At 42.1% G+C, this 27,220-nt stretch overlaps 2 protein-coding genes across 4 annotated transcripts in view; both read left to right on the top strand.

Annotated features, from left to right (window-relative positions):
- The window catches only part of LOC112432630 (protein NLRC3-like), a 214,143-nt gene that overhangs the window by 126,916 nt on the left and 60,007 nt on the right, over positions 1-27,220 (top strand). The gene's annotated exons all lie outside the window — the stretch shown is intronic.
- LOC143416764 (E3 ubiquitin-protein ligase TRIM21-like) lies at positions 4,185-8,097 on the top strand. The gene is made up of 2 exons (XM_076882312.1): positions 4,185-4,599; positions 6,169-8,097. The coding sequence occupies exon 2, from the start codon at positions 6,178-6,180 to the stop codon at positions 7,846-7,848; it is 1,671 nt and encodes a 556-aa protein (XP_076738427.1). The 5' UTR covers positions 4,185-4,599; positions 6,169-6,177; the 3' UTR covers positions 7,849-8,097.

Raw genomic sequence — 27,220 nt, 5'->3', positions numbered from 1 at the left:
GAGCAGATTTACAACATTAGGGAATTGCTGTGGTACTTAGTGCGAAACATACTGCAAGACAACACTTTAATCAAAAATTAGTGTCAGAGGTGTCTCTATTGTTGGGGCTGGTGGAGGTATGAAGGCTGCTTGATGGCTCATAAAAAGGGCAGTAAAAGTCGTTGACGGTGTTGGCCAAGAAGAAGTTGTCGGCAGAGTCGTTCTCTGAGATCTGCTGCTGCATCTTGTCAGAGTGCTGGTGTTTAGCAATGTCCACTTCTTTACTGAACCTGTACTTGGCCTCTCTGTCCCTGTCTCTTTTCCAGCCACAGCTGTTTGAGTTTAAGAGTAAACCAGGGTTTGTCACTGTTATAACTCACCCTGGTGCGTGATGGCACGATGCTGTCCTCGCAGAAGTGGATATAGGAGGCGACAGCGTCCATGAACTCATCCTCATCTGTAAACATGTGCCAAGGTCCTCCAGCAACTTGTTGCTCCACAGCTTTTTAGTCCTCATGACAGGTTTGGAGAGCTTCAGCCTCTGTCTGTACGGAGCGATCAGGTGGATCATGACGTAGTCAAGGGATTAATAAAGTATTCTGATTCTGTTCAGTGTTCAGGTCTCTTCGCTCTCGCACTGCAGGCCTACTTGTTGCTTCTCGAGTATTTAAAGGTAGAACGGGACTATCTCAGTGCCATAAATCATTGATGGCATTGAGATAGTTTTTTACAATAATCTCTTCTTCTGTAATATAAGAACCTCTCCTGCTTTTAATGCTACTTTTCATTTACTTCATTCTCGTCCCAAACAGATGCTGACGAGCTGACACAGTCACATGGAAGAGGGAGAGAAATCTGACAAAACTAATGATTTCAGTGAACCTCATGTCTAACAATGACAGATGTATAAAATAAATAAAGATAAAAGTAACACGTCCTCTTTAGTTTTCTGTGTTACTAATACTCCACTGATCAGATGTGTGGCTGGATGAGGCTCCTAAACATGATGAAATGCCCACAGTGGGAGGCCTTTGTCATCACATGCTTGAACATGAATATGTTTGCATATGCTGAACAGGCAGTGGGACTGTATTACTACATGCTGTAACTGTCGGGTAGCAACCTGCATGAACGCCGTACTGAATATGACAGGTGTGGTTGAACTGCACGGACACTCTGAAGCTTCTCCTCTGGCAGGACAGGAGTGAGGCCTGGTCCTGTGAGCCGCTGTGAGGATGTACTCGGGGAAAGGTCACCGGCCTCAGGCTCTTCACCTTTTTAAAGACAAAGCAGTCATTTAGATAGAAGATTGGACAGTGTTCACCTGCACAAAGAGAAATTAAATTAAATGTAATTACTGACCAACACTCACAGTGTTTTCTACAGCTGTGGCCAAACATTTAGAGAACAACAAGTGTTGCTCTTCACACACTTTTAGATCTTTTTGTCAGATGTTTTCTGAAGGATAGAAACTTCTATGTTTCTACAGCATGTGATTGATTATATTTGCTCAGCTCTGAGTTCTAATTGTAGCTGATGTGAAATGACTGAACCATCCTAGTGACAGCTCTGGATCTTAGACTGTAGGATCCACAGGAAGTTTATAAAGATGATGACCCCGAGCGTGTTTCTGCTGTGCTGATGGATCTCCACGGAGCGTCCTGACTCTGTGTCACATGTTAGCTTCATGTGGGTCAAAGGTCAAAGCTGCTGACTGTCAGGAAGCTTCAGAGAAGATCAGACAAAAACGAAACAGAGCTGAAGATGAAGCAGATCTACATGTGACTGTTGATGGTTTCAGATGTGGATCTCTGTGCTGTCCACACACAGATGCAGGCTAATAAATACAAATAGAACAAGATAAGATACAAATACTATGAATAAATGAGTGGAGACTAAATGTAAGTGTGAGGTAGATGTATGTGCAAAGGAGCTGTGAGCTTGATATGAAAGATGACCTGATGTGCAAACATTACTGTTAAAACAGGTCAGCTGTCCAAGAGTCTGACAGCAGTGGGAAGAAGGAGTTGTTGAGTCTGGATGTTCTGGATTTTGAACTTCTGAACCTTCGTTCTGAGGGTAGAAGTGTGAACAGCCGTGTTGGGGGGATGTGGGGTCTTTGAGGATGGAGGCAGCTCTCCTCTGGACTCTGCGATGGTGGATGCAGAGGGCAGCGGGGTCCTGATCATCTTCTCTGCAGGCGTTTGGTCCATAGCAGTAGTGCTGCCGTACCATGCAGTGATGCAGCTGGTCAGTGTGCTCTCCACAGTGCAGCTGTAGAAGCTGCTGAGGATCTTGGGAATGAGTTTGTGAGGGATGACTGTATTGAAGGCGGAGCTATAATCAACAAAAAGCACCCTGAGGTCTTTGTTTTCCAGGTGGGAGAGGGAGTAGTGAGGGGCAGCAGCGATGGCGTCTGACGTGGACCTATTGGGCCGGTAGGCAGACTGCAGGGGGTCCAGAGTGTCTGGGATGTTGCTCTGGATGTAGGCCAGCACCGCTCTCTCAAAGCACTTTGCAATGATGGGAGTCAGTGCGACTGGTCTGCAGGCGTTTAGTGGCTGGGCTTTTCTTGGGGAGGGGCATGATGGTTGTGGTCTTGAAGCATGTGGGGATAGTGCTCTGTGTGGGAGTCAAATTGTTAAATGTTGTCATTGTGTTACTTAAGTTTGTAAGTCTTGGTTCAAGCAGCCTGATCAAAGACGTTCCTTTGTCTCTGACCACCTCTCCAGCCAGTTTGTTGGTGGGGAGGCTGCAGTGTTTTGTTATAGGCACATCTATGTGAGGGCTCTGTTTGCTGCTTAGTAAGCTTCCTGCTTTATCATCCTTTGTGGGCAGGAGGTCACACAAACGCACCCCAAACACACACACACACATAGGGCCTTATGTTTGTTGACCATAGGGTGGTTACAATGGGTGGTGCTTGTGTGTACTGTAACTGTGTTCAGTAAAAGGTCGTCTGTGGGTGGATTCAGTGCTTTCCTGACACACCGAGCGGTCCTCCCTTGCTAGCAAGTAAAAGCTGTTCGTCTTGTTTCCGTTAACAGGAACAAGTTTGTAAACCAGCGGGGCCTGTGGAAGCACAGACACAACACTCTGGCTGAGGAAAGGTTGAAGATGGAGGTAAGAACGTGGACTAACTCTGAATGCAGAGCTGGCTTGGAGCTGTGGAGACTTACTGAGGAGTAAAGTGGACATGAAGGAGTCACAGAGGGAGGAGGAGGTGAACAGTGATGTTTGTTAGACAGGATCAGACTGAAGAGGGAACATAAGAAGAGTTTCATGCTGGATTGAACAGGACAGGAAGATAAGCTCCGCCCAGCAGCTGAGTCCTCTCTGCTCACACTGGTGTTGGACTGCAACATCAGGGAGTCTGCTTCCACATCTGGTTTCCACAGCTGGAGGAAGCTGTCCCACGAGCACGCCTACGCCCCTCTGTCATTACTGAAGTAGTGATGGTGTTTAATCAGTGTGAGACTGTTTCACTGGTCCAAGCAGAGATTTACATAAATGAGCTTTTATGAGTTCTTATATTATCTGATCAGGCCGTTTGCTCCTGTTAAAGAGAAATGTGCATCGAACGTTGTGGGTATTCATGAGTCTAACAGTTTAAACCTGTGTGTGACGTTGTGTCCTTGAACGGCCCTGACAGACGGCTGTAGTCCATAATATTAATGTTTCCTGCTGACTGAAATAAGCAGCTGAGCTCTGTGAGGGCAGAGCTGCTGCTAACAGGTGAGTCTGTTACCTGGACTGGACTGAGTGAGCTGCTGTGTCACAGCTTTATCAGTGACACACTCAGCATGTGTGTGTGTGATATGTCATAGTGCTTGAAACACACATGAAAATATATTAAAGGTTGATTCTTTGTTCTTTTGGTTTGTGGAGCAAAAATCAGCAACGAAGAAACGCGAGCGTAAAACTTGGTGTAGAAGTGCAACAAACATAAGCCGGCTCATTTGATGGTGTGACGCTTGAAAAGGATTTGCGCACCTACATCATTATTTACGGTTTAAATTGTGCTGCCTTTAGGTGCACCTGGTAAATTCAGGAATCTCTACTCCAAACCACAGCAGTTAGTCAGTTAGTTAGTCACACAGTCAGTTAGCTTTGTATAAACACGTGTTAGAAATGTTCTTCAATCAGCTCTTTTTACTCTCATTTCACAGCCAGTACTTTTTACTTTTACTTGAGTAAAGAAGTTGAATTAGTACTTGGAGTATTTTTAACAGTAGTACTTCTACTTCAGTACACACTGTGTGTACTTTTACCACCTGTGTCTGAGACCTCCTTCAGGGTCCACCTGAAGCTCTCAGTCTGCTGTGGAAAAAGGAAATCCAGGTGAGTTTCTCCTGATCACCTGAGGCCGTCATTACTGTGTGAACCCACACACCACTCCTCACTCCTCCCACCCGCTGCACACAGTCACTGAGTACAGACCGGCTGATTCCTGTAAAGGGAGAGGCAGGAAGAGGCGGAGCAACACCTGAAAAACAAGAAGCCCAACGTCATTTTGCAGAAGTGAAAGTGTGAGAGAGCAGCAGCAGAGCTGCAGTCGAGTCCTGTTTGTCTCTAAAAGAAGATTCACTGGAGTCCATCAGGTTCCTCTCAGCAACAGTGGTGAGTGCAGCTGATCACACTTCCTGCTTCTACACAAATCTTCACTCTGTTCACTTCATCAGGACTCATCACAGTCACACTGGATCCATAGAAAGCTGCTCATGTAACCACAGATCCACTGTAGGAGCATCGAGCTGCTGCTTCAGTCTCACTGTGGCTCTGCTCAGGACTGTGGACTCAGGCTGTGCTCTGGACTTCAGACTGACTCCACACTTCCTGGTTATTCATCACTTCCTGTTCCTCTTAGATTGATTCTGGATCTGATTGATCATAAGGATTACAGACGTGAAAACACCTATTTATTCTTTATTGATATAAAGCCTTTGATACTGTAAACCAGCAGATTTTGGTCAGTACTTCAAAAAGTCATTCACACATTTTACAAAGATTATCTGACTTAGTGTATCCTGTAAGAGTCACAGATGATCCTCAATCATTCAGAAAGCAGTCGATGCTGCACTTTATAACTTTGTGTGGAAACATGAATCTCATTATTTAGACAGATGTGTTTGAATCATCCTGATAATCAGGCTTTAAACATGTCAGAGTTCCACACATCAGCTGTGATATTCAAGCTGACCTGGATCAAACATGTCATCAGACACAAACATAGATGATGCTGTTTAATCCCAAAGCTTATTTAAACAAACTGGAGGACAGAATTCCTCCTTAAATGGGATTTTGATCAAATCCACTGATCTCGTTTTCACACACAGGCTTTATCATGGTGGCTTCTTCTCTACTAACATCAATCTTTGATTTGGACAAACAAATATGTGAAACACAAAAATAAATCAATGTTTTCTGAGGATCCAGAATAACATGAATGATGTATCCCAGCGAGTGACTGGAAAAGTTCATCTTCTTCCACATCCTGAGTTTGTGAGGATGTTCCAGTATCTGTGAGAGAAAACAGGACAGTTTTTACTGACGCACAAATGGACCAAATATACAGACACCTCTGAATAAACATGTTCTCATCAATGCCATTAAAATACTGGATCAACAGTTAATAACACATTTCTGAGGTTTGTGATTCATCGTCCTCCTCACTGTCAGCTCTACTGGAACAGTCACTGTTTAATATTAATGGCTCGTTGATCTGGACGTACAATAAGAAGTATTCAGTCACCAACAAGGTCGAAGTTTACTTCACAGTGATTGATGGAAAATATCCAACAAACTGATTTATTCAAGTATACAAATGATCTGGATGAATCTTGGACCTTCTGTAAAACAGAGAAACAATTTCACATCTTTGTAACGACTGTATTTATCTTCATCCCCAAACGTTGATCCTGTCCATCTGGACGCTGCACTGTACAGCAGACACTACGATGTTAGGTTTGTGTTTGGATGAACCAGTTTGTGTCTGAGTGTGTTGCTGGGTCTCCACCAGTTACTCTGAGAACTGAAGAAGCTTCTCTGATGAAACGTCTTCAAGAAACTCAAAGAAGTCCAGACGCTTTTCTCTCCAAGCTCCTCAGACTACTGACGCTTGTTTCTCTCTTTGTAAAATGAAATTTAAAGTGAATTTTGAATCAAATGTTTCTCTTCTTTCTCCCTCAGAGTGCAGACATGTCTGCTGCCAGCAATCTGCAATCTGAAGATCAGTTTCTGTGCTCCATCTGTCTGGATGTGTTCACTGATCCAGTCTCTACATCATGTGGACACAACTTCTGCAAAACCTGCATCAGTCAGCACTGGGACATGAATCAGAGCTGTCAGTGTCCCATGTGTAAAGAGACTTTCTACACTCGACCTCAGCTGAGGGTCAACACCTTCATCTCTGAGATGGTTGCTCAGTTCAGACGTGAAGCTCAGCAGAAAGCCAGCAGCAGCAGCTCAGAGCAACAAGCTGCCAAACCAGGAGAAGTTCCCTGTGACGTCTGCACTGGAACCAGACTGAAGGCCCTGAAGTCCTGCCTGGTGTGTCAGACCTCCTACTGTCAGACTCACCTGGAGCCTCATCTGACACTGAAACGTCTGAAAAGACATCAGCTGGTTGATGCTGTGGAGAACCTGGAAGGCAGGATGTGCACGAAGCACGATAACCTTCTGCAGCTGTTCTGTAAGACCGACCAGACATGTGTCTGCATGCTCTGCTCTGTTTTAGACCACAAGAACCACGAGTTTGTTCCTCTGAGAGAAGAATATGAAGGAAAGAAGGCAGAGCTGGAGAAGACAGAGGCTGAGATTCAGCAGATGATCCAGAAGAGACGACTGAAGATTCAGGAGATCACAGAGTCGGTGAAGATGAGTAAAGATGCTGCAGACAGACAGAAAGCAGAAGGTGTTCAGGTCCTCACGGCTCTGATGGAGTCTGTTGAGAGACGCCTGAAGGAGCTCATGAAGGAGATCGAAGACAAACAGGAAGCTACAGAGAAACAGGCTGAAGGTCTCATCAAAGATCTGGAACAGGAAATCTCTGAGCTGATGGAGAGAAGCTCTGAGGTGGAGCAGCTCTCACGCTCTGAAGACCACCTCCACCTCCTCCAAAGCTTCTCCTCCCTGAAAGCTGCTCCACCCAGCAAGGACTGGACGGAGGTCAGAGTTCATCCACCATCATATGAGGGGACTGTGGGGAGAGCTGTGGCTGAGCTGGAGGAGACAGTCTGGAAACCCATGAAGAAGAAGCTGTTTGAGGCTGAGCTGCAGAGGGTGCAGCAGCATGAGGTGGATGTGACTCTGGATCCTGATACAGCAAATCCTGCTCTCATCCTGTCTGATGATGGAAAACAAGTGTATGATAGTGATGTGGAGAAGAATCTTCCAGACAACCCAGAGAGATTTTCTCTGTGTGTTTGTGTTTTAGGAGAGCAGAGTTTCTCTTCAGGCAGATTTTACTTTGAGGTTCAGGTTAAAGGAAAGACTGAGTGGGATTTAGGAGTGGCCACAGAGTCGATCAACAGGAAGGGAAACATCACAGTGAGTCCTCAGGATGGTTTCTGGACTGTGATGCTGAGAAATGGAAATGAGTACGATGCTCTTGATGACCCTCTCGTCCCCCTCTGTCTTCATCCTGGTCCTGAGAAGGTGGGGGTGTTTGTGGATTATGAGGAGGGTCTGGTCTCCTTTTATGATGTAGGTGCTGCAGCTCTGATCTACTCCTTTACTGGCTGCTCCTTCACTCACAGACTCCACCCATTCTTCAGTCCCTGTCCTAATGATGGAGGTAAAAACTCTGCACCTCTGATCATCTGTCCTGTCAATCAAACTGATCAACGACTGATTTTATTGGATGAATGATTGATTTTTCTTGAAGGGAACAAATGAACATATTGAGTGTAAATCCTCTACAGTCTCCATGTTTCTATAGAATCTGATCATCAGGACTCTGATTCACACTTTGATTCTCATGGAGTTTGATTTGAACAGAAGAAAAGTTGAATCAGGAAATGTTCCCACTGATGGAGACTCGAGCTGAAGAGCAAATATCAGAGAACAAATGTCCAAAAGCTTCATTTCCAATAAAGTTTGTTCAATGCTTTGAGTGAATCCAGACTCATGTGTGGCTGTTATACGGAGCATCAGAGTCCAGCTGAGTTATGTTGGATACAAACTGCTTATTTTGGCTCTGTGAGGAGTTTTGTTCACTGAAAACTGATGAGACGGATAATATTCAAAGAACTCTGTAGAGATTCATGCATCCATGTTCTCCACCTGCAGGTGTGGGGGAGAAAGGTGGAGCACAGACTGCTGCATCCTTCCAGTCACATCATTTTGATGATTATATTTGCATGTTGTGATGATTTGGGTTAAAGACAAACAGAGTTGAACGGCTGCAGTCACAGCATGAAGACGATGCTGAAGCTGAGCTGTCAGTGAACATGTTTCACTGTGATTTGATTTGAAGAATAGAAAGTGTGTGTGGCTGCTGACAGCTGCAGTCTCTGCTAGTCTGCATAACACACACACATGTAGCCCTCATTTACTCAATACCATTAAATAAATGGGCTTTGGGTTCTTTTTCTAGTGTACTCTCGTAGCCGCAAGAAACAAAGCACACAGTCCAGCAGACTCACGCTGAAACTTTACGTGTCATGTCACTAGCTTACCGACACTGACTTATCTGTCCGAAAAGTCAAAACACACTTACTACTAAGCTAACTTCTCTGGATGCTCGTGTAACTCACGCACCACCGCCCTCTCTCCTCGCGCTCTCTTTTTTTCCTTTTCCTCTCCACCCTGTGTTACCTTCACAGACCTTATCCCCGTAGGAAATTACAGTTCTCACAAACAATTCACAAGAAAAGAAAGATAACTTATTTTAAACAATGCAAACATGTTTTTAATCATTTTACATGAACTTTTACCTTTTTAATAAACAAGAAAATTTAAATAAATGAACTCTTTGATATTTATATTCTCAGACTTCACTTATCTTTTACTATTTATGCATCTTTTTAACCCGGGTTACACACACAACATTCCCCCTGAGGCAACGATGCAGCAACAACACAAAGAACAGCTGCAGACACACACACACACAATATCATTTTATTCTGTCTTTGTTTTGATTTTTTACAATTTTTGCACATTGCACTTTATGTCGTCCTGTGTTGATTGTCTGTTATATGTAGGGATGGGTACCGGTATCCGGTGCCGTAAACGGTAGTAACCAGACCGAAAAGCAGCGCACATTTCAGTGCTTTATTTTCCTGAGCTGTCACACACTTTGGCTTCTAGCCAATCATTTTACCTTTGCAAGCGTAGTAGGCGGGGCCAGGTACGTACGTTCTTTTAGAGCAGAGCTACAGATTAAAAATGCCCAAGGCGAAGCGGTCAAAGTCTGGCTGTACTTCACAGCAAAAGATGCAAACTCAGCAGCAACAAGTGCTTTAAGCTGATACTGTGATACTGTCAAAGGAGGTAACACCTCAAATCCGATGAAACACCTGGCGACGCATAGCGTTTTTTTTAAAGCCGAGAAATGCGCCGTATTTGATAGCTTGCTGCGAGACCTCACACCGAGCACATCTACTGCGGGTGTGGTGCCTGTTATCGGACCCGGAGTTAGCAACATCCCCCAAAAACCCGAAGAGGAGAGTCCTGGCCCCTAGCCCTGCCAGTGTAGCAGAAATGATGAGGATGATGATGCAGCAGCAGCCGTTCTTCTCTGCGTGAGTCGCTTAATGTTGTTCGTGTGTAATTTACGTTGAGTAGGCTAACCACGTTATTACATTAATGCATGTAAGGTGAACTAGCAAACACCATCATAGCTACATGCGGCTGTCTTCTTGTTTGATGGCAGATACTCCCTTCACCCTGGCCAAAAAGGCTAAAATGACCAAAGAAAAAGTGGAAAACAGCTAAACATGAGAGGTTTTTGGACAAAGTTTGTGTTTTTTCCATTGATTAAGCACTGCTTCCAGCTAAGAGTGATACCATATATGCCCCATAGCTGCAGAAAAGGCTAACATTGTTATATTTTTACAAAAAACCAGCTGAACATGAGAGGTTTTTGGACAAAGTTTGTGTTCTCCATTCTTTAAGCACCGGTTTGAGCACCGTTTAAGCAGGAACATTGTGTACTGTACCTGGACATGGTTGTGTAACACAGTAACAGGAAAAAACAATATTAATTATTATTAATTAAAGAATATATTAATGGGCCAATAGGTTCGACTATAGAAGCACAGGGATGTGTTTTAATGAGACACAGAGACAAGAATGTAACTCAAAAGAACAAACCGGCTTTAGTGAAATAAAGCATGAGTTTGACAACCACAGGTTAAAGGCGATTTACAATTGTAGAAAAGAACAACAAATGAAAGCAAAGGAAAACACATAAAAATAGTAACTTTTGATCTCAATGTTGGGACACCCTAGTAACCTGACTCCTTAACTGTTATAGAAAGCAGATTACACAAATTCAGTGTTCATTCAGATGAAAATCTCACACACCTTTCACATGTGGAGAATGTTCTACACAACAGCTTATCATTTAAAGTCCCAAATAAAACATGTCCAAGGGGTAAAGTCCAAAAACTCCCAGGGTGTGAAAGAAAATAGGGGTGAGAGAATGTCAGTCAGTGGTGTTATAACCAGCTGTGTGTGAAAGTGTGAGTGATACAGTCCTACCACAACGCAAAGTGCAGCAGATCATCAAGAAAGAAGCGAATCTCAGTCTTTCAAAGTCCAGGTGGGAAGGCTCGCACCTCAGGAACAATCCAGTGTACAATAAACCAGACCTGTCAACAGACAGGGTCAGCAACTCAAATATTAATTATGCTGTTCTAGCTGTAATTCACAACTTAGAAGTTTGATGACGTCATATTTGACATAAATGACAAAAAATAAAACATCTCTCATACAAACTATGCATTAATGCAACGTATTGTTAAAACACTTTTCCAAATAATATATGAAAACATTAAAACTTACAATCCAACAAAGGAAAGTTATTGCAAATGCGACAATTATAAATCAAAACAATTTAGAGAGTCATGGTGCCACGACAATAACTTGGTCTTAAACACCAAAAAGACCAAGGACCATTGTAGATTTCCGGAAGAAGGGTCATAACAACCATCTGCCTCTCTTCATTGGCAGTGAGGCGGTGGAGAGGGTGAGCAGTTTTAAATTCTTGGGGGTAACTGTGACCGAGGACCTGTCCTGGGGCAACCATATCACCTCAGTTGCACGGAAGGCCCAACAGCGCCTCTACTACCTGAGGAGACTGCGGAGCGCACACATTCCCAGATCTCTGATGTTGAACTTCTACAACTGTGCCATCAGCAGCGTTCTGACGTATGGATTTCTAGTGTGGTTCCCCAGCTGCACCAAGGCCGATCAGCAAGCACTCCAGCGGGTGGTGAAAGAAGCTGGCAGAATTATTGGAACAAGTCTGCCAGAGATCAGTAATATCTTCCCCACTCGCTGTCTGAGGAGGGTGCACAGTATCCTGCGGGACCAACATCACCCTGCGCGCCACCTTTTCCATCTGCTGCCCTCAGGGAGAAGGTACAGGTCTATACAGGCCAGAACATCCAGACTGGCCAACAGCCTGTATCCACAGGCTGTGAGGCTCCTGAACTCTCTGCCCCCCTCTCACGGACAATAACCATATCCAACTTCTTAATAGCAATGAACTGGTCTGCATTGGTGCATCATATCTTTATTCTCTTTCCCCCTCCTGCCCCCCCCCCCCCCCTCTTTCTTAAATAGATAACTATCATATCTGACATCATATCTCACAGTACAATAATATTGAATGGGTTGCATTGTTGTACTTTGTCATGTTTCTCAGGTCTTTGTCTGAATTTCTTATGAACATTACTTGTCATTTTCTCATGTTGTTGCTAAGGATTGTCTTGTTGTACTGGAGTCACACTGGGTTAAATATTTACACTTGGGTTTTAAGGGGTATTTATTATTTTCTTCATTATTTTATTTACGGGTTGTATGGAAGCCCCAAACGCAATTTCATTGTTCTCTGACAATGACAATAAATACTTAAATACATAAATAAATACATAAATACATGCCACCTTAAAATGAAACTGAAAAACAATATTGTAACTGAAATAAATGTACTCTTGTATTGAAAGTTTAAAAAAATGATAGTGAAAAAACAATTAATTGAAACTACATTTTTTGTATCACATTTTTTGTTTTTCAGTTTCAATCTGCTGGCACTGTCCGGGGGTGCGCTTAAGGGGCGGAGATTCCGACCTGCATGTATTTGCATACATTATAGAGGCAACTAGTGCTGACCAAGCTGTCATCTTTCTCTCTTCACCTCTTTCAATGGCTGCTTCAATTTCAGCTTGACCCTCTAAACTGCACGTAAGCAACTGTTTTTTGTCATCTTTCCTTGCTGTCCCACTGGGCTGGACATGAGTTTAGTTTTTTTAGCTACATCTGGTGAAGTTGTGGTAAAATGTTAATGTAACCCAGTGTTAATTTGGTGATCTGATATGGTGTGATATTCAGTATATCTGTATTGGGTGTTCGGTTATAAAATGTTCTTCAATGATTTTGAGGGTTTTTGTATTGCTATTGATTTGCGGCTGCTTTACGACGGTCGACTGTGGTAGTACATCCTAGTGGGAGGGGCTACGAGCTCACATGGCTTGTAGCTGTGCCAGAGCAACACGTTCAACTATCAAATAAATGTTGTGTTTAGCCTATCAAGCCTACAAGTTCCTAATAAAAAAATGCATCCTCTTAGTTTTACTACATTTCTTTATACTATAATATTATTTCTTAATACTTGGAGCTGAAAGCTGAAGGAAAAGAAAAAAAGATACATAGTCCATATACAGAAGTCTAGAAAATACTACATTATCTGAACTCAAAAAAATGATTTTTTTTTCCAGTAATGCGTTTTGTTTTGGGTTTTTTAGCCTGAATAATTTTATACTAGCAATGATTTTAATTAAATTTGAATTTCTTAGTCATTCCCAGTGTTATTATGCGATGTGGACAATTACACCTACTTTTACATATACATGTGTCATCTAAGGGTATTCTCTCTGCACAATATCACAACTCTCTTGGTGTGATTCAGTGAATTTCAACTTGACTGCATTAACATTTCAACCTTGGAAATTGCCCACAGTTATATTTACATGCAATCTCATGTTCACATTTGAAAAGCAATCAGTGTAATTTTCAGGTCTTGTCACACAAAGGAGCATTAACGTACAGGAGCAGTGTAATATCTAATGCACAGAAATCACTGATTCATCTGCACTGAGAAAGAAAAAGAAATGTCCAAGAGGGTCGAGTACCACATTCTCAGCTGTAGACTTTTACAAGATAAATGATTAAAGGCAGAAAGAAAAATGAGTCAGACAAAGCACATGTTCCTCATCTAAGAACATCTAGTGATGCTGTTGTTACGTTCTGGTCCCGGCAGAAACATAAACGTAACAAAAAGTTTGCCCCACTCACTCCCCACCCACGCACAAACTTCAGCAACAACACTTTTTTCAATTATTTAAGCAGCCATTTATTTTCATCGGCAGTGAGCAATGCCAAAACAATAAACAAAACTCCCTACAAACCATCCCTACACTTCCCTACACCAAAATAAAAAGAAGCCAAAACAAAAGACAAGTCGCTTACCTAACTATCTAACAAAAACAGGAGAAAACTTGTTCAGCAAAAGAAAACGGCTTCTCACGCCTACTAGGCTGCGACAGTGAAAGATATACAGCAAAGGAAAAAAAAAAGTGACTGCCACTTGTTAACTTATTTACAACTATCTACATGGCAAGGCTAGAGGTACATGTGAATACTCCAGCCTATACTGTAATGACACAACACACACAACTCCGTGACCGAGTCAACGGGGTTCCAAAAAAAAAGCACTCCCAGGTGACTGTCATCCGGACGTTAAGTACTGGAGGTGGTCCATCAATTATCCAGTCCGAAGATATGTAGAGACTCCACCCAGATACCTAGCAGCCACGCCCAGGTGTCCACCTCCTAGGAGAGAAAAAAGGGAAAATACCGCCAGCCATCCTCTGGTGGGAGGCACAACACCAACAAACACATCACTGGGTCATAACACTGTGGTAAAAAATAACCAGAATAAATCAGAAATTACTCAGGCACACAAGAGTCTTTTTACTAGAGCAAATGGTGTGATGCTTTTCCAGCCAAATTTATGACTGATGAAAATATGGAGACAAAAGTATGGTCCTTAAACAATAAAGTTCATGTTGACTGAAGATAAAAGTAAAGTATTTCTTGCCTGAAAATATAAGAATGCACTTTTAAATAATCATCATACATTGGGAATTTGTTTCTTTAATTAACACAATCTGAAACTTGACTAATAGTGACTTAATTTAAAAAGCTCATTTGATTTAATTTTTACAGCAAGCTTGAAAACAAAACTAATTTGTAGGTACTGTGGGGGTTTTTTGGGTGCCAATTTTGAAATGGTGTCACCACCTTAATTGGGTCCATTAATGTTTGGACAATGACTATTTTTTTGTGATTTTGACTTTGTGCACCACCACAGCAGAACTTAAATGAACAAAAAAAGATGTGATTGAAGCGCAGGCTTTCATCTATTATTCAAAACTAAATTATTACATACATTGTTAAGTGCTTACAACCATTTTGATACTTATGTCTTCATTTTCAGAGACTTGGAAGTAATTCAACAAGCTAACATCATTTTAAATATTATGACTTTTTAAAATATTTTACTTATATTTTTACTTGTATGTAAAATCTTGCAGTCAATGCCTGCCATAAGGCTAGAACGCCTGTAGTTCATGAAATGCTGTGTTTCCTCTCTTGAGATGCTCTTCCAGGCTACTGCAGCTGTCTTCAGTTTCTGCTTGTTTATTTGTATTTCTGTATTCAATTTTGCCTTCAGTAACAGAAAGGCTGCTCTACTACACTGAGATCAGGTGAATAACTTGGCCACTGAAGACTATCCATTTTCTTTACCTTGCTTAATTATCCATTTGCACTGTGAAGGGCCAAAGAGTTTTGCAGCATATGGCTGAATTCAAGCAGAGTACAGCCCCATGCATGATGTGACTACTTCCATCAGAGGTAATATTGTCAATAAACACTAGTGGCCTGAGGGGTTGACTGCACACTTACACAGCCAGGCTTTCTTTGCATTAGCTGGCCTGACTTAAAACCCCAGTTAGAAATAACAGCTATTACATTGGTGGTTGTCAGCTTTCTCCACTAAGGCCAGCTTCCTGCCTTATGCTTTATGCATGTTCACTTCAAAGTTAAAAAAAGGGCATTTCACAAGTCATATGACTTCTTTCCCACAAAAGTGATCCCTATGAGTGCCACCTACTCCAGTCACAGACAGATGATAAGGATGGTGATAAAATGGTAATTAAAACTCTATAAAGAACAGTGGCAGGCTCAGCTGCAAGGGAGGGGTGGAGCAGTGGGTTCAGAGGGCAGTGCTAGGGGAGGCTGGATATCAGCTGGCCTTCATTAATTCCATCATGTCTCCCCTATTTTATTTTTACAGCACTCTTCACCAAGTGGCACGGTGTGACTCAGGTCATATCTTCACAAGAACATAAAAAAACAAACAAACCCCAAAACAGAACAGTGAAATGCAACACTTACACAAATAAAGAGGTTAACACTACATTTTAGTTCAAGTTAATTATTTTTATTGCAGAGTGCCGCTGTTCTAAGGTGACAGCTGCACATTAGAGCTCCGAAACATTTAAACATTCACATCTCCTGTCTAATATCTAATAAAGGAAAATGGGAATCACTTTAAAAAAGATAAAAGATAAAAAAGTGAAATCAATTTTACTGCTTGAATAGGTACTCTTCATGAGAGTTCTGTGTTCTAATCGCTGCAATTCCAGCAGTGCAAGCGATACTTTAATCTACTGGTAACATTTATACATTTTATGCATCAGCAAATCAATACACAGGTATTCCTGTAACAATATGATGGACAGTTTGCGCTTTATTCAGTGGTTTTAGTAAAGTACAGCATTACCACTTGCAAAAAATTATATTTCCCTGGCAGAGAATCTGTAAGTTATTACAGTGATCTAGGCAGGTAAAAAGATACTTCAGAACACTGACTTTAACCTGAGCATAACTCTAACCTATTAATCTTGCATTATAGTACATTCCTCTGGTTCCAATTCCTCTGGTTCTCGAGCAGGTCTATGTACCTGGTCTTGACGTGGCTAGATACTGAAAAAGTTTTCTCCTAACCAATTCTGCAATCATCCACTAGTGTTGAGCACTTGAAAAGAAGGCAACCGGATTTCTTTCGGTAAAAAGAGGTCCAACACTCAAAGACAAGGTCTCAAGACTGCCATGACGTGGATGGCTGAGAACCTAAACAGATATCATAATATGTGAACAATGGATATAAAATAATACAGCTTGAGTGAAGCAACTGCAGGGACACTTGACTGTGATTAGTTGTTTGGATAGTTTGGATCCCACATGAGAACTGATCCAGTCTAGAACTATCAATTTCAGAAATGATCTGCAAAACAGTGACATCTTTACAGGGACCCATTTGACTTCAACGGGTTAATGGGTGGAGCACAGGATTTTGGATGAGGTGAGCAGGGCAGTCTTTTGAGGCTTATGAGATTAGTAACTATAATAGCTCCCAGAGTGATGACCATTAGGATGGTTAGTGCTGCAGCCCTACCATCCTCATAAATAAATGACAGACTTTTATAAAGTATCACAATCACTTGTTAAATTAGGATGCTTTGAAATTAATGAACAACTGAGAAATTGAATTGATATTTTGTGGATCATACCATGACAGTGATGTCATCATATCCAAAAGCAATAGAAATTCAGTTTGCAACTGGAAATTTAGGCTTATCAGAAAAATTGTATCCACAAAAAGGAAAGAAGAGGGCTTAGTTTGACTTAAGCTGATTAAAAAGAAAAGTGAAAATTGTTTACATTTGACCTCAGAATTGTGTAATTGTGTTTATTTATGAAGTAATTTAAACAAAATCAAACCAGATGATCTGTTCTATATGGAGTAAATATGGTTTACATGTTTTTGGCATATTTATTTACAGTCATCTTGTTCATGTTGCTACAGTGCCACTGAATGAAAAGACAATATAAAGCCTTACATAGCATGTTTCATGACTGTAAAGCCAGTAGATACTCACAGTTAAACAAGCAAATGACGCGTGGCCATAAAGCTAGTATCTTTATATCAGAAAATTTAAAACATCCTCTGAACTAAAAGCAAAATGGAAACACTCAACCTACAACTATGTACGAGTATGCTTAGTTATTCAGCTTTTTTCTCCGATTTTCTGCTAAAACAGATCAAGATGACTTTTTAAAAACAGAATTAATGGTTAACTATAGTGGTTAAGGCACTGGACTGTGACCCAGGAGTGAAATTCAAAGGTGTTATCAGCACGAAAGAACCACAGTAGGTATGTGAGGCCATTTGTATGATACAAGAGCGACTGAGGTACTGTGGTAACATTAAAATATATAAATAAATAGCTTCTACTACTGCCACTATTACTTCTACTACAGGTTACTGGTTATTGTCATGGTGTAGTAAGTGTTATGGGTGAGGTGGAAAAATATAATAAATCATCCTTATCTATATACAAGCCACTACAGGACATGGTGTTGGGATAATACAAAAAAGCTATGGTCAAATCTGGATTCATTTTACATTTACAGTCGTTGTCAGAAATTTATGTACACTTATCATGGGTGTGATTATCCTGGTAATTCTGGGCTTTTAATTATTTATTTGAACTTTATTTACTTTTGGTGGAATTATTGTACGCCACACTTCCTTAAAGAGGTAGTAAGTAAAATCTCACCACCAGATGTCAGCAAATTTGAGACTGCAGTCAACTGAATTCTGTTTTCTTACCACTTCCAATTCAAGTGCATAAATCTAAGTACAGAGAACACTGTAGGACAAATAACTCCACGTTTATTTACTCTGGAGGAGGTTTTAAAACTTGTGAACTGAGTCAACGAGTCAGTGACTCTCACTTCTATCCAATGACAGTGATACTGAGGTGAGGTGTTGAGGATATCTTGAACTCCTCTGTTGGTGAGGACTGCTGTTTTTGCCAGGGAAACTAACTGAATTAATTGTGATATGATGCGAGAATGTAATCAAACTGTTTATCAGGGAGAAAGTGTGATTTTTAGGACACTCAAGCCTCATAGTATCTAGCATAAGAAAATTGGGGTGTCCAATTTCCTTTTTGGGTGCCTTCTTGTGAGGGCTGTCTGTTTTCCACATTCTGCAACGGTAAAATACGACTTAGAGGCGGATATTTGTTTTACTTTATGGGCAACAGTTGTCTGCCCTTGTTCTTGCTCGTGACAAAACTCGCCTCCTGTTGACAAAACTCGCCTCATGGTTTAAACTTGACTCTGAGAAAAAACTCTTTCCCACAGAGGGGGGTGCTTTAATAAACTTATTCGAATATGAGCTTTTTTCCACTAAGACTTATTTTATGGGGAGATGTACGAAATTATTTACCGGGTTACAAGCAATGATAATATCGGCTGTTGACTCCTCAGCGTCATCATTTTCATTTTCTGTCTATTGAGAAAACCCATTGTAAAAGTAATGAAGAAAAAAACTCTACCAAGGAGCAGGCTGCGCAAAACCTACCTCATATAGATGTTTTAATAATAATAATATTTTTTTGGGGGGGCGTGTTATAGGATATAAGCATTGAGAAAAAACTGATATCTGCTGTCTCTCTCCTCCTTGACCCGCGGTGTGTGTGTGTGTGTGTGTGTGTGTGTGTGTGTGTGTGTGTGTGTGTGTGTGTGTGTGTGTGTGTGTGTGTGCGTGTGCGTGTGTGTGTGAAACAAGATCGCCTGTCATGGTAATTATGGTTTGTTTTTCAGTCCCTTGTAAAAAGGACTCTCAAAAGGAAAAGTAGTATTCAAAGAAGACTATTCACTAAGGGGTATTTATTCATTTTTACACATACGGGGTAGGCAGCCTGTAGGTTACAAGCGGATAGAAAGTTCTTCTTTTCATCACAAGCTATGGTGTAGCCTAAAAATGCAATTTGTTGCTAGGCTGATCATCTTAAAGGTTTTTTACTGCGTCTGTATTATAGGAAAATAAAATACTATTGAAAGAAACGGTTCTCTACAGGAAGTCACTCTTTTTTCCCATTACAAGCGCCGGTGCAGCTTAAGAAAGTAAAATTACATCCGCTATTGTAAAAAAAAAAAGAAATACAGAGAAAATTGTCATAATATTGAAACAGAATTCAAACTATGAGTTTGTGGAAAACTAACTGCCGCTCTGTCTCTCTATACAGCACAGACTCAACTGCTGCATCACCCCTATGCTTCAGGAACCCTCCCTCCCTCTCTGATCTCCCCAGCTGTTGCCTCCCATGCTCGCGGCCTCGGGAGAGCAGATCTCTTCGCCGTCCAAGTACACAGGAGCGCTGCTGGGCTGCAGAATGAAAGGATCCATCTTGCGTCTGTGCCTAGAAATTGTGACGGTCTCCTCCTCTCTGCTTTTATTCCCCTCCCATGCCGCAGACCCCTCCCTCCCTCTAAAAACTTTTTTCTTTTTTTTCAAATCAAATCAAATCAAATCAAATCAAATCACTTTTATTGTCACATCACATGTGCAGGCACACTGGCACAGCACATGCGAGTGAAATTCTTGTGTGCGAGCCCCACAAGCAACAGAGATGTGCAAACACAACAACACAAACGAGCAAAATACAAGAATGGCCAACCTGAAACTAATAAATATATGTACAATATATAATAGTGTATGCATTTCTGGATGTGTATACTAAATATTTTTCTACGTGTGTGTGTGTGTGTGTCTGTGTGTGTGTGTGTGTGTGTGTGTGTGTATACACATTTTTACAAATTAAATAGTAAAAAAATAAAATAAAATAATAATAATAATAATAATAATAAAATATATAAAGTATACAGAGTTGAATATGTGCAAAACAAGTGGCATTTATATACAGTGTGGAGTGCATAATGTTGAAGTTCCAGTAGTGAAGCTGAGGTGTCTATGACGTGTTCAGCAGTCTGATGGCCTTTCCAACAACAGGTGGCGCAACAGGTGGCGCGCTTAGGGGATCAAATTACACACTTCCGGGGGGGAGGGGGGAGGTCAAAAGGTCATGATTAGGGTCATCAATCAAATCGAATCAAATTTTGTCACATACTGTAGGGAGTATCTCTCTTACCTTATCTTCCCTGTTATCAGTGTCAGCTTGTAACTTCAGCCTTCAAGTGTGCAGGTGCTGAACCGAACACCAGCACTTATATACTGTTTCTGTACCTTCACTCAAAACCAAGAACAAACAGACTAAAATACACTGTTATTTATTTTAGCTCCATGCTTGCTGGCATTTCGCTTTATAACAATGTTTTTACCTCCACCCAGATAAAATGTCACTGCTGTTTAATTTGTCATATTGACTGATGGTCAACACAGAGATACATAACCTCATCTTTGTGTCACACTGTTGTTTTGCATGGTGAAGGTAGCTGTCTTTTACTCATCATTATCCACACTAGATGAAATAAAACATGCCAACAGTGTGTTCCTTTGTTCTTCCCAGTAATGACTGGGGACACCCCTGAAATTGGGGAGCAACCTGAACAGTGATTTGGTGAACAGCCAATTGGAAAATGAGACAGAAAAGGACAGTTTAGAATGACTTCCATGTAAAATAAAAGTCATTAGATGATCTATTAGTACACCAACTATATACATTTCAAGTGTGCAAAGAAAGAAAAGAAAAGGAAATAAAATGGTCTCTCAAACCTTTTTGTAGAAGAACACAAAACCCAAGTCCTAACTCAAGCATGGAGCTTTAACAGCAGCCCAGAGGACTCGGCTGAAAACTGCTTGGAAACCAAAAACCTCTGTGAAACGGCGACAGAAGCATCTTTGTGCGTCTGCGGTTCATTAAGTACCTCCAGATTATGGCAAATGTCATCTTGATGATTTTCAAACTCAATATTGCCAAATAAAAAACCAAAAGGATATGGTTCAGTTGGACAACACACACACTTTCAGATTACCAGTCAGTGACATGCAGTAAACGGTGTGGGCTACAGTGTTGAAGACACAGCCAGTGTGCATGATGCAGGCACTCAGGTGAGCTATTAAAAATGTTAGCTTCTTATAGTTAGTAAAGCACATGCTTTTGAAATAAGTGTTTCCTAGCTTTAGTGGTCTTTTGTGCTACTGAGCCACGTGTTTTCATTTAGTAGTCTTAGGCTACGTTCACACTGCAGGCGAAAGCACATCAAATCCAACTTTTCTGACCCTATGAGACCCATCTATCCCATCATGGTGTGACAGTGTGAACGGCACAAATCCCATATTGTCAAATCCGATCTGGGTCACTTTCGTATGTGGTGCTGAATCCGATACATATCTGATGTTTCAGAAAGCGACTGCTGTTTGATGGTCAGGTCGCATTAAATCCGTCTTTTACGTCACTGACACAAGACAGACGCCAATTATCAGCTCTGGAGAAGACATCGCGAACGCTTCCTGGCCATCCAGTGTAGATGTCAGTGAAACTGTTGGGAAGACAACGTTGGAGAAACGTGAACATTTTATTTGTACTGCAGAAATCTGCAACTATCTTTTGAAGCAGCGCTCCTCTAAAACAGCAGTAAGGATCATTATTAGGCCAAATGTAAATAACAAAATAACTTTATAACTTAAAGCAAAATTGGGAAACGTAAAGTCTGAAACAAGTCTTTATATTAAAGCCATCAGTCAAACAACACTGTTTGCTCTGGGTCTGAACAGAGCGCGTTGTGTGTGACGTCTTCTTTTGTGCATGCTTTGAGCGTTCACACTAGAGCGCGTTTGCTGTCGTATTTTAATTGTAGTGTAAACGAGCAGACAAAAACATCGGATTTGATCAAAAAATCAGAGTTAAGCATTAAGACCTGCAGAGTGAACGTAGCCTTAGAGTTGGCTGGAAAGAGTGCTAATGAAAAAGTAACAAAGGAGACCCATAAGAATCTACATCAACCCATGGCGTAAGACTAGCTGATGTGTGAGCGGAGGCTGCTCAGCAGCAGGAGTGGAGAGCCAGACAGCGCAGGACCCAGCACACATGTGTCAAAGTCAAGGCCCGCGGGCCACATCCGTACATTTATATCCTGCCTGCGAGATCCTTTTATATAGATGTGCTATTATTGTTATGCATGGCCCGGCGAGATGAGGCGCTAATAATATACAAACTACAGATCCCATAATGCAGCGCTGCAGCCTCCTTGGCTAGGCTAACTGGGAACATTCCCGCGTCAATCAAGTCAAACTTCTGTTACTGAAGCTCGCTGCTCACAATGGTGGAGAGAAAAGTTGATTCTGAAAGCAGAGCCTTTCAGCACCAGTGGGAGGCTGAATATATGTTTACAGACATGCTGGTAAACCGTGCGTCTTATTAGTGGAGCTAATGTGGCTGTAATGAAGGAATTTAATTAAGACGGCACTGCGAGACAAAACATCAGGATGAGCTGAAAAACCTAAACGCAGAAACTACAGGAAGTAGAATCTGACATTTCAGCAGACGTTCGTCACCAGAGCAAAATCACAAAGTGAAGCTGTTGTGAAAGCAAGTTTTATTGTAGCAGAGGAGCCAAATCAGCCCGGTACCGCTCTGAAGAGCTGCAGGATGAAGCTGTGGACGTCTTGTGTCCAGACAAAACGCAGATTTAGGCAAACGTGAGCCTGAGCAGAAATACGATTGCTGATCGGGTTTGTGAGACGGTCACTGATTTAAGAACACAGCTGTGAGAAAGAAGCAAAAACTTCACTGCATACTCGGCTGTGGATGAAAGTACAGACATGATGGACACTGCACAGCTGGCCATCTTCATCCGTGGAGAGGAAATATTGAACATTAAATCGATGCACGGGACAACGACGGGAAAAGACGTCAAAGTACATTTGATCTGAGCTAAAGGTTTAAATCACCGTCAGTTTCAGTCTTTCATGTGGGAAATAGATTCAGAGTTTGCCCACATTCCTCATCACAGAGCTCCGCTGGCTGAGCTGGGAAAAGTTCTCAATCGAGGTTTTGAGCTCAGCAAGGAAACCTGTCAGTTCATGCACATGTATGATTCAGTGAAGCTGTCACTAATGCACTAGTGCAGCCTGCCTCACTTTCCCTGTTGCAGTAATGTTGAACCAAGTCAGCGCACTTTGCTGAGCTGCACCTGTGCAGATGCAGCTGCAGCTGTGCAGATGCAGCTGCAGCTGTGCAGATGCAGCTGCAGCTGTGCAGATGCAGCTGCAGCTGTGCAGATGCAGCTGCAGTGTAATGATGCACTCAGGGAAAGACACTGACTGGCCCACACAGTTTATTAGCTCCATCCCTGCAGCAGCGCCCAGCTCGTCTACATGCGGCTCCAACCTTGTGTTTGCTCTCATTTATTTTTCTGGGTTTCTGGCAGCATGTTCATATTTCTAACTTGTGTAATTTTGACAGGATATATTTTTATGGAGAGCAAAATATTTAAAGTTTATTTTTTGAAGTTTATTTAATAATATTCCTGTCTTTTTTTAATTCATATATATGTTTAAAAACATTGTTTTAGTGTTCAATAAATGTTTATCTTGTGTGGCCCGAGACCTAAAGCGTGCCTTGACCTTTGGCCCCCTGTGCGATTGAGTTTGACACCCCTGACCCAGCACAACTGTTGGAACAATACAAGTAAGAATACAAGGCTTTAACTATGTCCTTATTGCAGATTAATGAGCACAATAAAGCCAGCCTACTGATAAACATAAAGGCTGTTGAACAGATGACTTGTTTTTTTGTGAGACATAGAAAAGTTCTGGCTTCAGCGAACATGATTCAGGGTGAAAGGCGAAGACGTGGGTCAGGCAGCCAGGAGGAGCGGTGTGCCCCAGAACCACACGAGGAACAGAAGAGTGGCTCGTGTTCTTGGGTAAGCCACCCCTGCTGATACACGTGTCCTTCAACATGCAAAGTGCTGCTCGTTGCTACATATAACAATTCTGGTGTGTTTGGTCCATTTCTTGGTCTTGGCTGCCCAGCTTGGCCTTACCTTGGCCTCAGAAACATTTCACGTCAGAGAGTACACGCCTGTCACATGTACGCCTTTTACTAACACTCAACAACAGCCTTCAGTAATTCTATATACCTGAAGCTCTCACATGTACACAAGGCTAGTAGGTCATCCTGAGTTCATCAATATATGTTCGTTTCATCTGTGTGTGTCTGTGGGAGGTTGTCTGTGTGTGTCTGTGCCTGTGGGAGGTTGTCTGTGTGTGTCTGTGGGAGGTTGTCTGTGTGTGTCTGTGTCTGTGGGAGGTTGTCTGTGTGTGTCTGTGGGAGGTTGTCTGTGTGTGTCTGTGCCTGTGGGAGGTTGTCTGTGTGTGTCTGTGGGAGGTTGTCTGTGTGTGTCTGTGGGAGGTTGTCTGTGTGTGCCTGTGGGAGGTTGTCTGTGTGTGTCTGTGGGAGGTTGTCTGTGTGTGTCTGTGCCTGTGGGAGGTTGTCTGTGTGTGTCTGTGGGAGGTTGTCTGTGTGTGTCTGTGGGAGGTTGTCTGTGTGTGCCTGTGGGAGGTTGTCTGTGTTTGTCTGTGGGAGGTTGTCTGTGTGTGTCTGTGGGAGGTTGTCTGTGTGTGTCTGTGGGAGGTTGTCTGTGTGTGTCTGTGGGAGGTTGTCTGTGTGTGTCTGTGGGAGGTTGTCTGTGTGTGCCTGTGGGAGGTTGTCTGTGTGTGCCTGTGGGAGGTTGTCTGTGTGTGTCTGTGGGAGGTTGTCTGTGTGTGTCTGTGGGAGGTTGTCTGTGTTTGTCTGTGGGAGGTTGTCTGTGTGTGCCTGTGGGAGGTTGTCTGTGTGTGTCTGTGGGAGGTTGTCTGTGTGTGTCTGTGGGAGGTTGTCTGTGTGTGTCTGTGGGAGGTTGTCTGTGTTTGTCTGTGGGAGGTTGTCTGTGTGTGTGTGTCTGTGGGAGGTTGTCTGTGTGTGTCTGTGGGAGGTTGTCTGTGTGTGCCTGTGGGAGGTTGTCTGTGTGTGTCTGTGGGAGGTTGTCTGTGTGTGTGTGTCTGTGGGAGGTTGTCTGTGTGTGTCTGTGGGAGGTTGTCTGTGTGTGTCTGTGTCTGTGGGAGGTTGTCTGTGTGTGCCTGTGGGAGGTTGTCTGTGTGTGTCTGTGGGAGGTTGTCTGTCTGTGTCTGTGGGAGGTTGTCTGTGTGTGTCTGTGGGAGGTTGTCTGTGTGTGTCTGTGGGAGGTTGTCTGTGTGTCGCACAGAGGCTGAAAGGACTTCATCCCAATAATGTGTTTGTTGACTGTTATTTCTAAAAGCTCTTTGTTTCTCTCACCTCATCCCCACCTGTGAAAAGATGACTGAATTTCCCAGAGTTCGTTCTGTTGGAGGTTTATTTCCTTCTGCTGCTGCTCAGAGATCATCAGAATCTATAAAGGCCTAAACTAACAAGCTTTTCCACTGGGACATTATTTTCAACAGACCTGAACAGAGTATAAGAGGACAAGAGAACATGAGTGTTTGTATTCTACACATAGAAGTGAAGCTCACACTGCAAACAAAGTTGTATAGAAAGATTTTCCATGTGGAAAATTATTGCTATTATTGCCAAATAGCATTTCTTGTCTGGAGAACAGGACTCGCTGAAACATTATCCAGAGCTTTTGCTGACACGACATGTTCCAAGTCAAAGTCAGCTTTGTTGTCAGAAACCATGTGTGCAGATAATACACAGGAACTGGAAACTACAGCCTGAGTGTTGCACTAGAACAATGTAAAAACAACATGAAAGATAAAAAGACTCTGAGTTTGAACGTTTGAAAAGAAATGAACTGTGGATTCATTTTAATTGTGAGAGAGCATAGCAACCAGAGATTCTGAAAGAAAAACACATTAGCAGGATTATGAATTGATTTACGTGCCATTGAGTGAAATAATAAATAGCCAATCATTCTGTCTCAGAGCTTTTCATGCTTTCCTCAGCTCCTCCCATCTCTATGTTCAGTCGTACTCACTGCCCATCATCCCAACTCCTGAGGGAAGAAACATAATTCTTGTAATTAGAAGGATGTGATCTCATAGTGTGGCTGTGGTTCAGAAGGGAGCACATCTATCAGTCTGCATGCCAAATATCCTCGGGCAAGATGCTGACCCCAGGTTGTTCTCCACAGCCCACTGCAGTGTGAGTGTGGGATAGAAAGCACTTAAAGCTTGTGCCATTAATGAGGCATGTTGTATAAAGTGGTGTGAGTGCTCAGGCAGAGTGTAAACAAGCCGAGTAAGACATACTCCACAAAATGACTACTACATAATTCATTCTAAAGTTCTATATCTGAATTCTGCACTTATATTCTAATCTCTCTGCCTTATTTAAACATCCACGTTTTCAAAAATCTGTGGTAACCTCAATTGTTTTAATAATACATGTCGATTAGCTCTCCATTGTGTAGCCCCTTAAAATACAGCTTATTTCAAACCGTCAATCCTTCCTCTTGGATGCAGGATTATATTCTGTAGGAAAGCTGAACAGATGTGGAAAAAGACCTTATTAACCTTGTTCAACTGACTAAACGCTGCAAGAACATCTTACTTTACTGGCTTGATTAGCAATGATAAGCACTATACGCACATCTCTGACTGCTTTGTCAAGGAGGGAGTGACAAAGCCGTCCTTCGGTGTAACCCGACCTCAGAAAAGAATCTCCACAGATATTTGCGTGCTCATACTCATGCTTGATATATTACTCCCTGTCTCGTGAAGGTCTGATGATCAGTGTGTCAAGGTTTTAAAATTCTCTCCCAAGTTGTGCATTAAGGTGAGCCTGACTCTGTCTGGCTGGTACTCCTCAGATAATATCTGATGTTTAGATCATTTAGGATGTTTGTGCTTAAATGGTTTTATTTCATATAAAAACCTACAGTTACAAGCAAAATAGAGTAGAAAGCATTCTGTTAGTTCAGGCTTATTAAAAGCAGAAGAAAATCCAAATCTCTGGTGTAATGCACACACTGCTTCAGTCCTTAAGCTGCAGAAGAAAGGAGAGAATAAAAATGCAGACAAGTAGCGTCTGAGCCGATCACGTTCATCTGTAGTTCAGACATGTGGATTACAAACTGAGTTACAGGTGAACTGTTAGTTTGTTTCAGTGCT

Source organism: Maylandia zebra, linkage group LG3 (assembly GCF_041146795.1).
Source record: "Maylandia zebra isolate NMK-2024a linkage group LG3, Mzebra_GT3a, whole genome shotgun sequence".
NCBI lineage: Eukaryota > Metazoa > Chordata > Actinopteri > Cichliformes > Cichlidae > Maylandia > Maylandia zebra.
Note: the sequence above shows the minus strand (reverse complement) of the source record. Positions and strands in the feature narration are given on the sequence as shown.

Coding starts and splice junctions, on each gene's coding strand:
- LOC143416764 (XM_076882312.1), top strand. CDS start 6,178: ATGTCTGCTGCCAGCAATCTGCAATCTGAAGATCAGTTTCTGTGCTCC.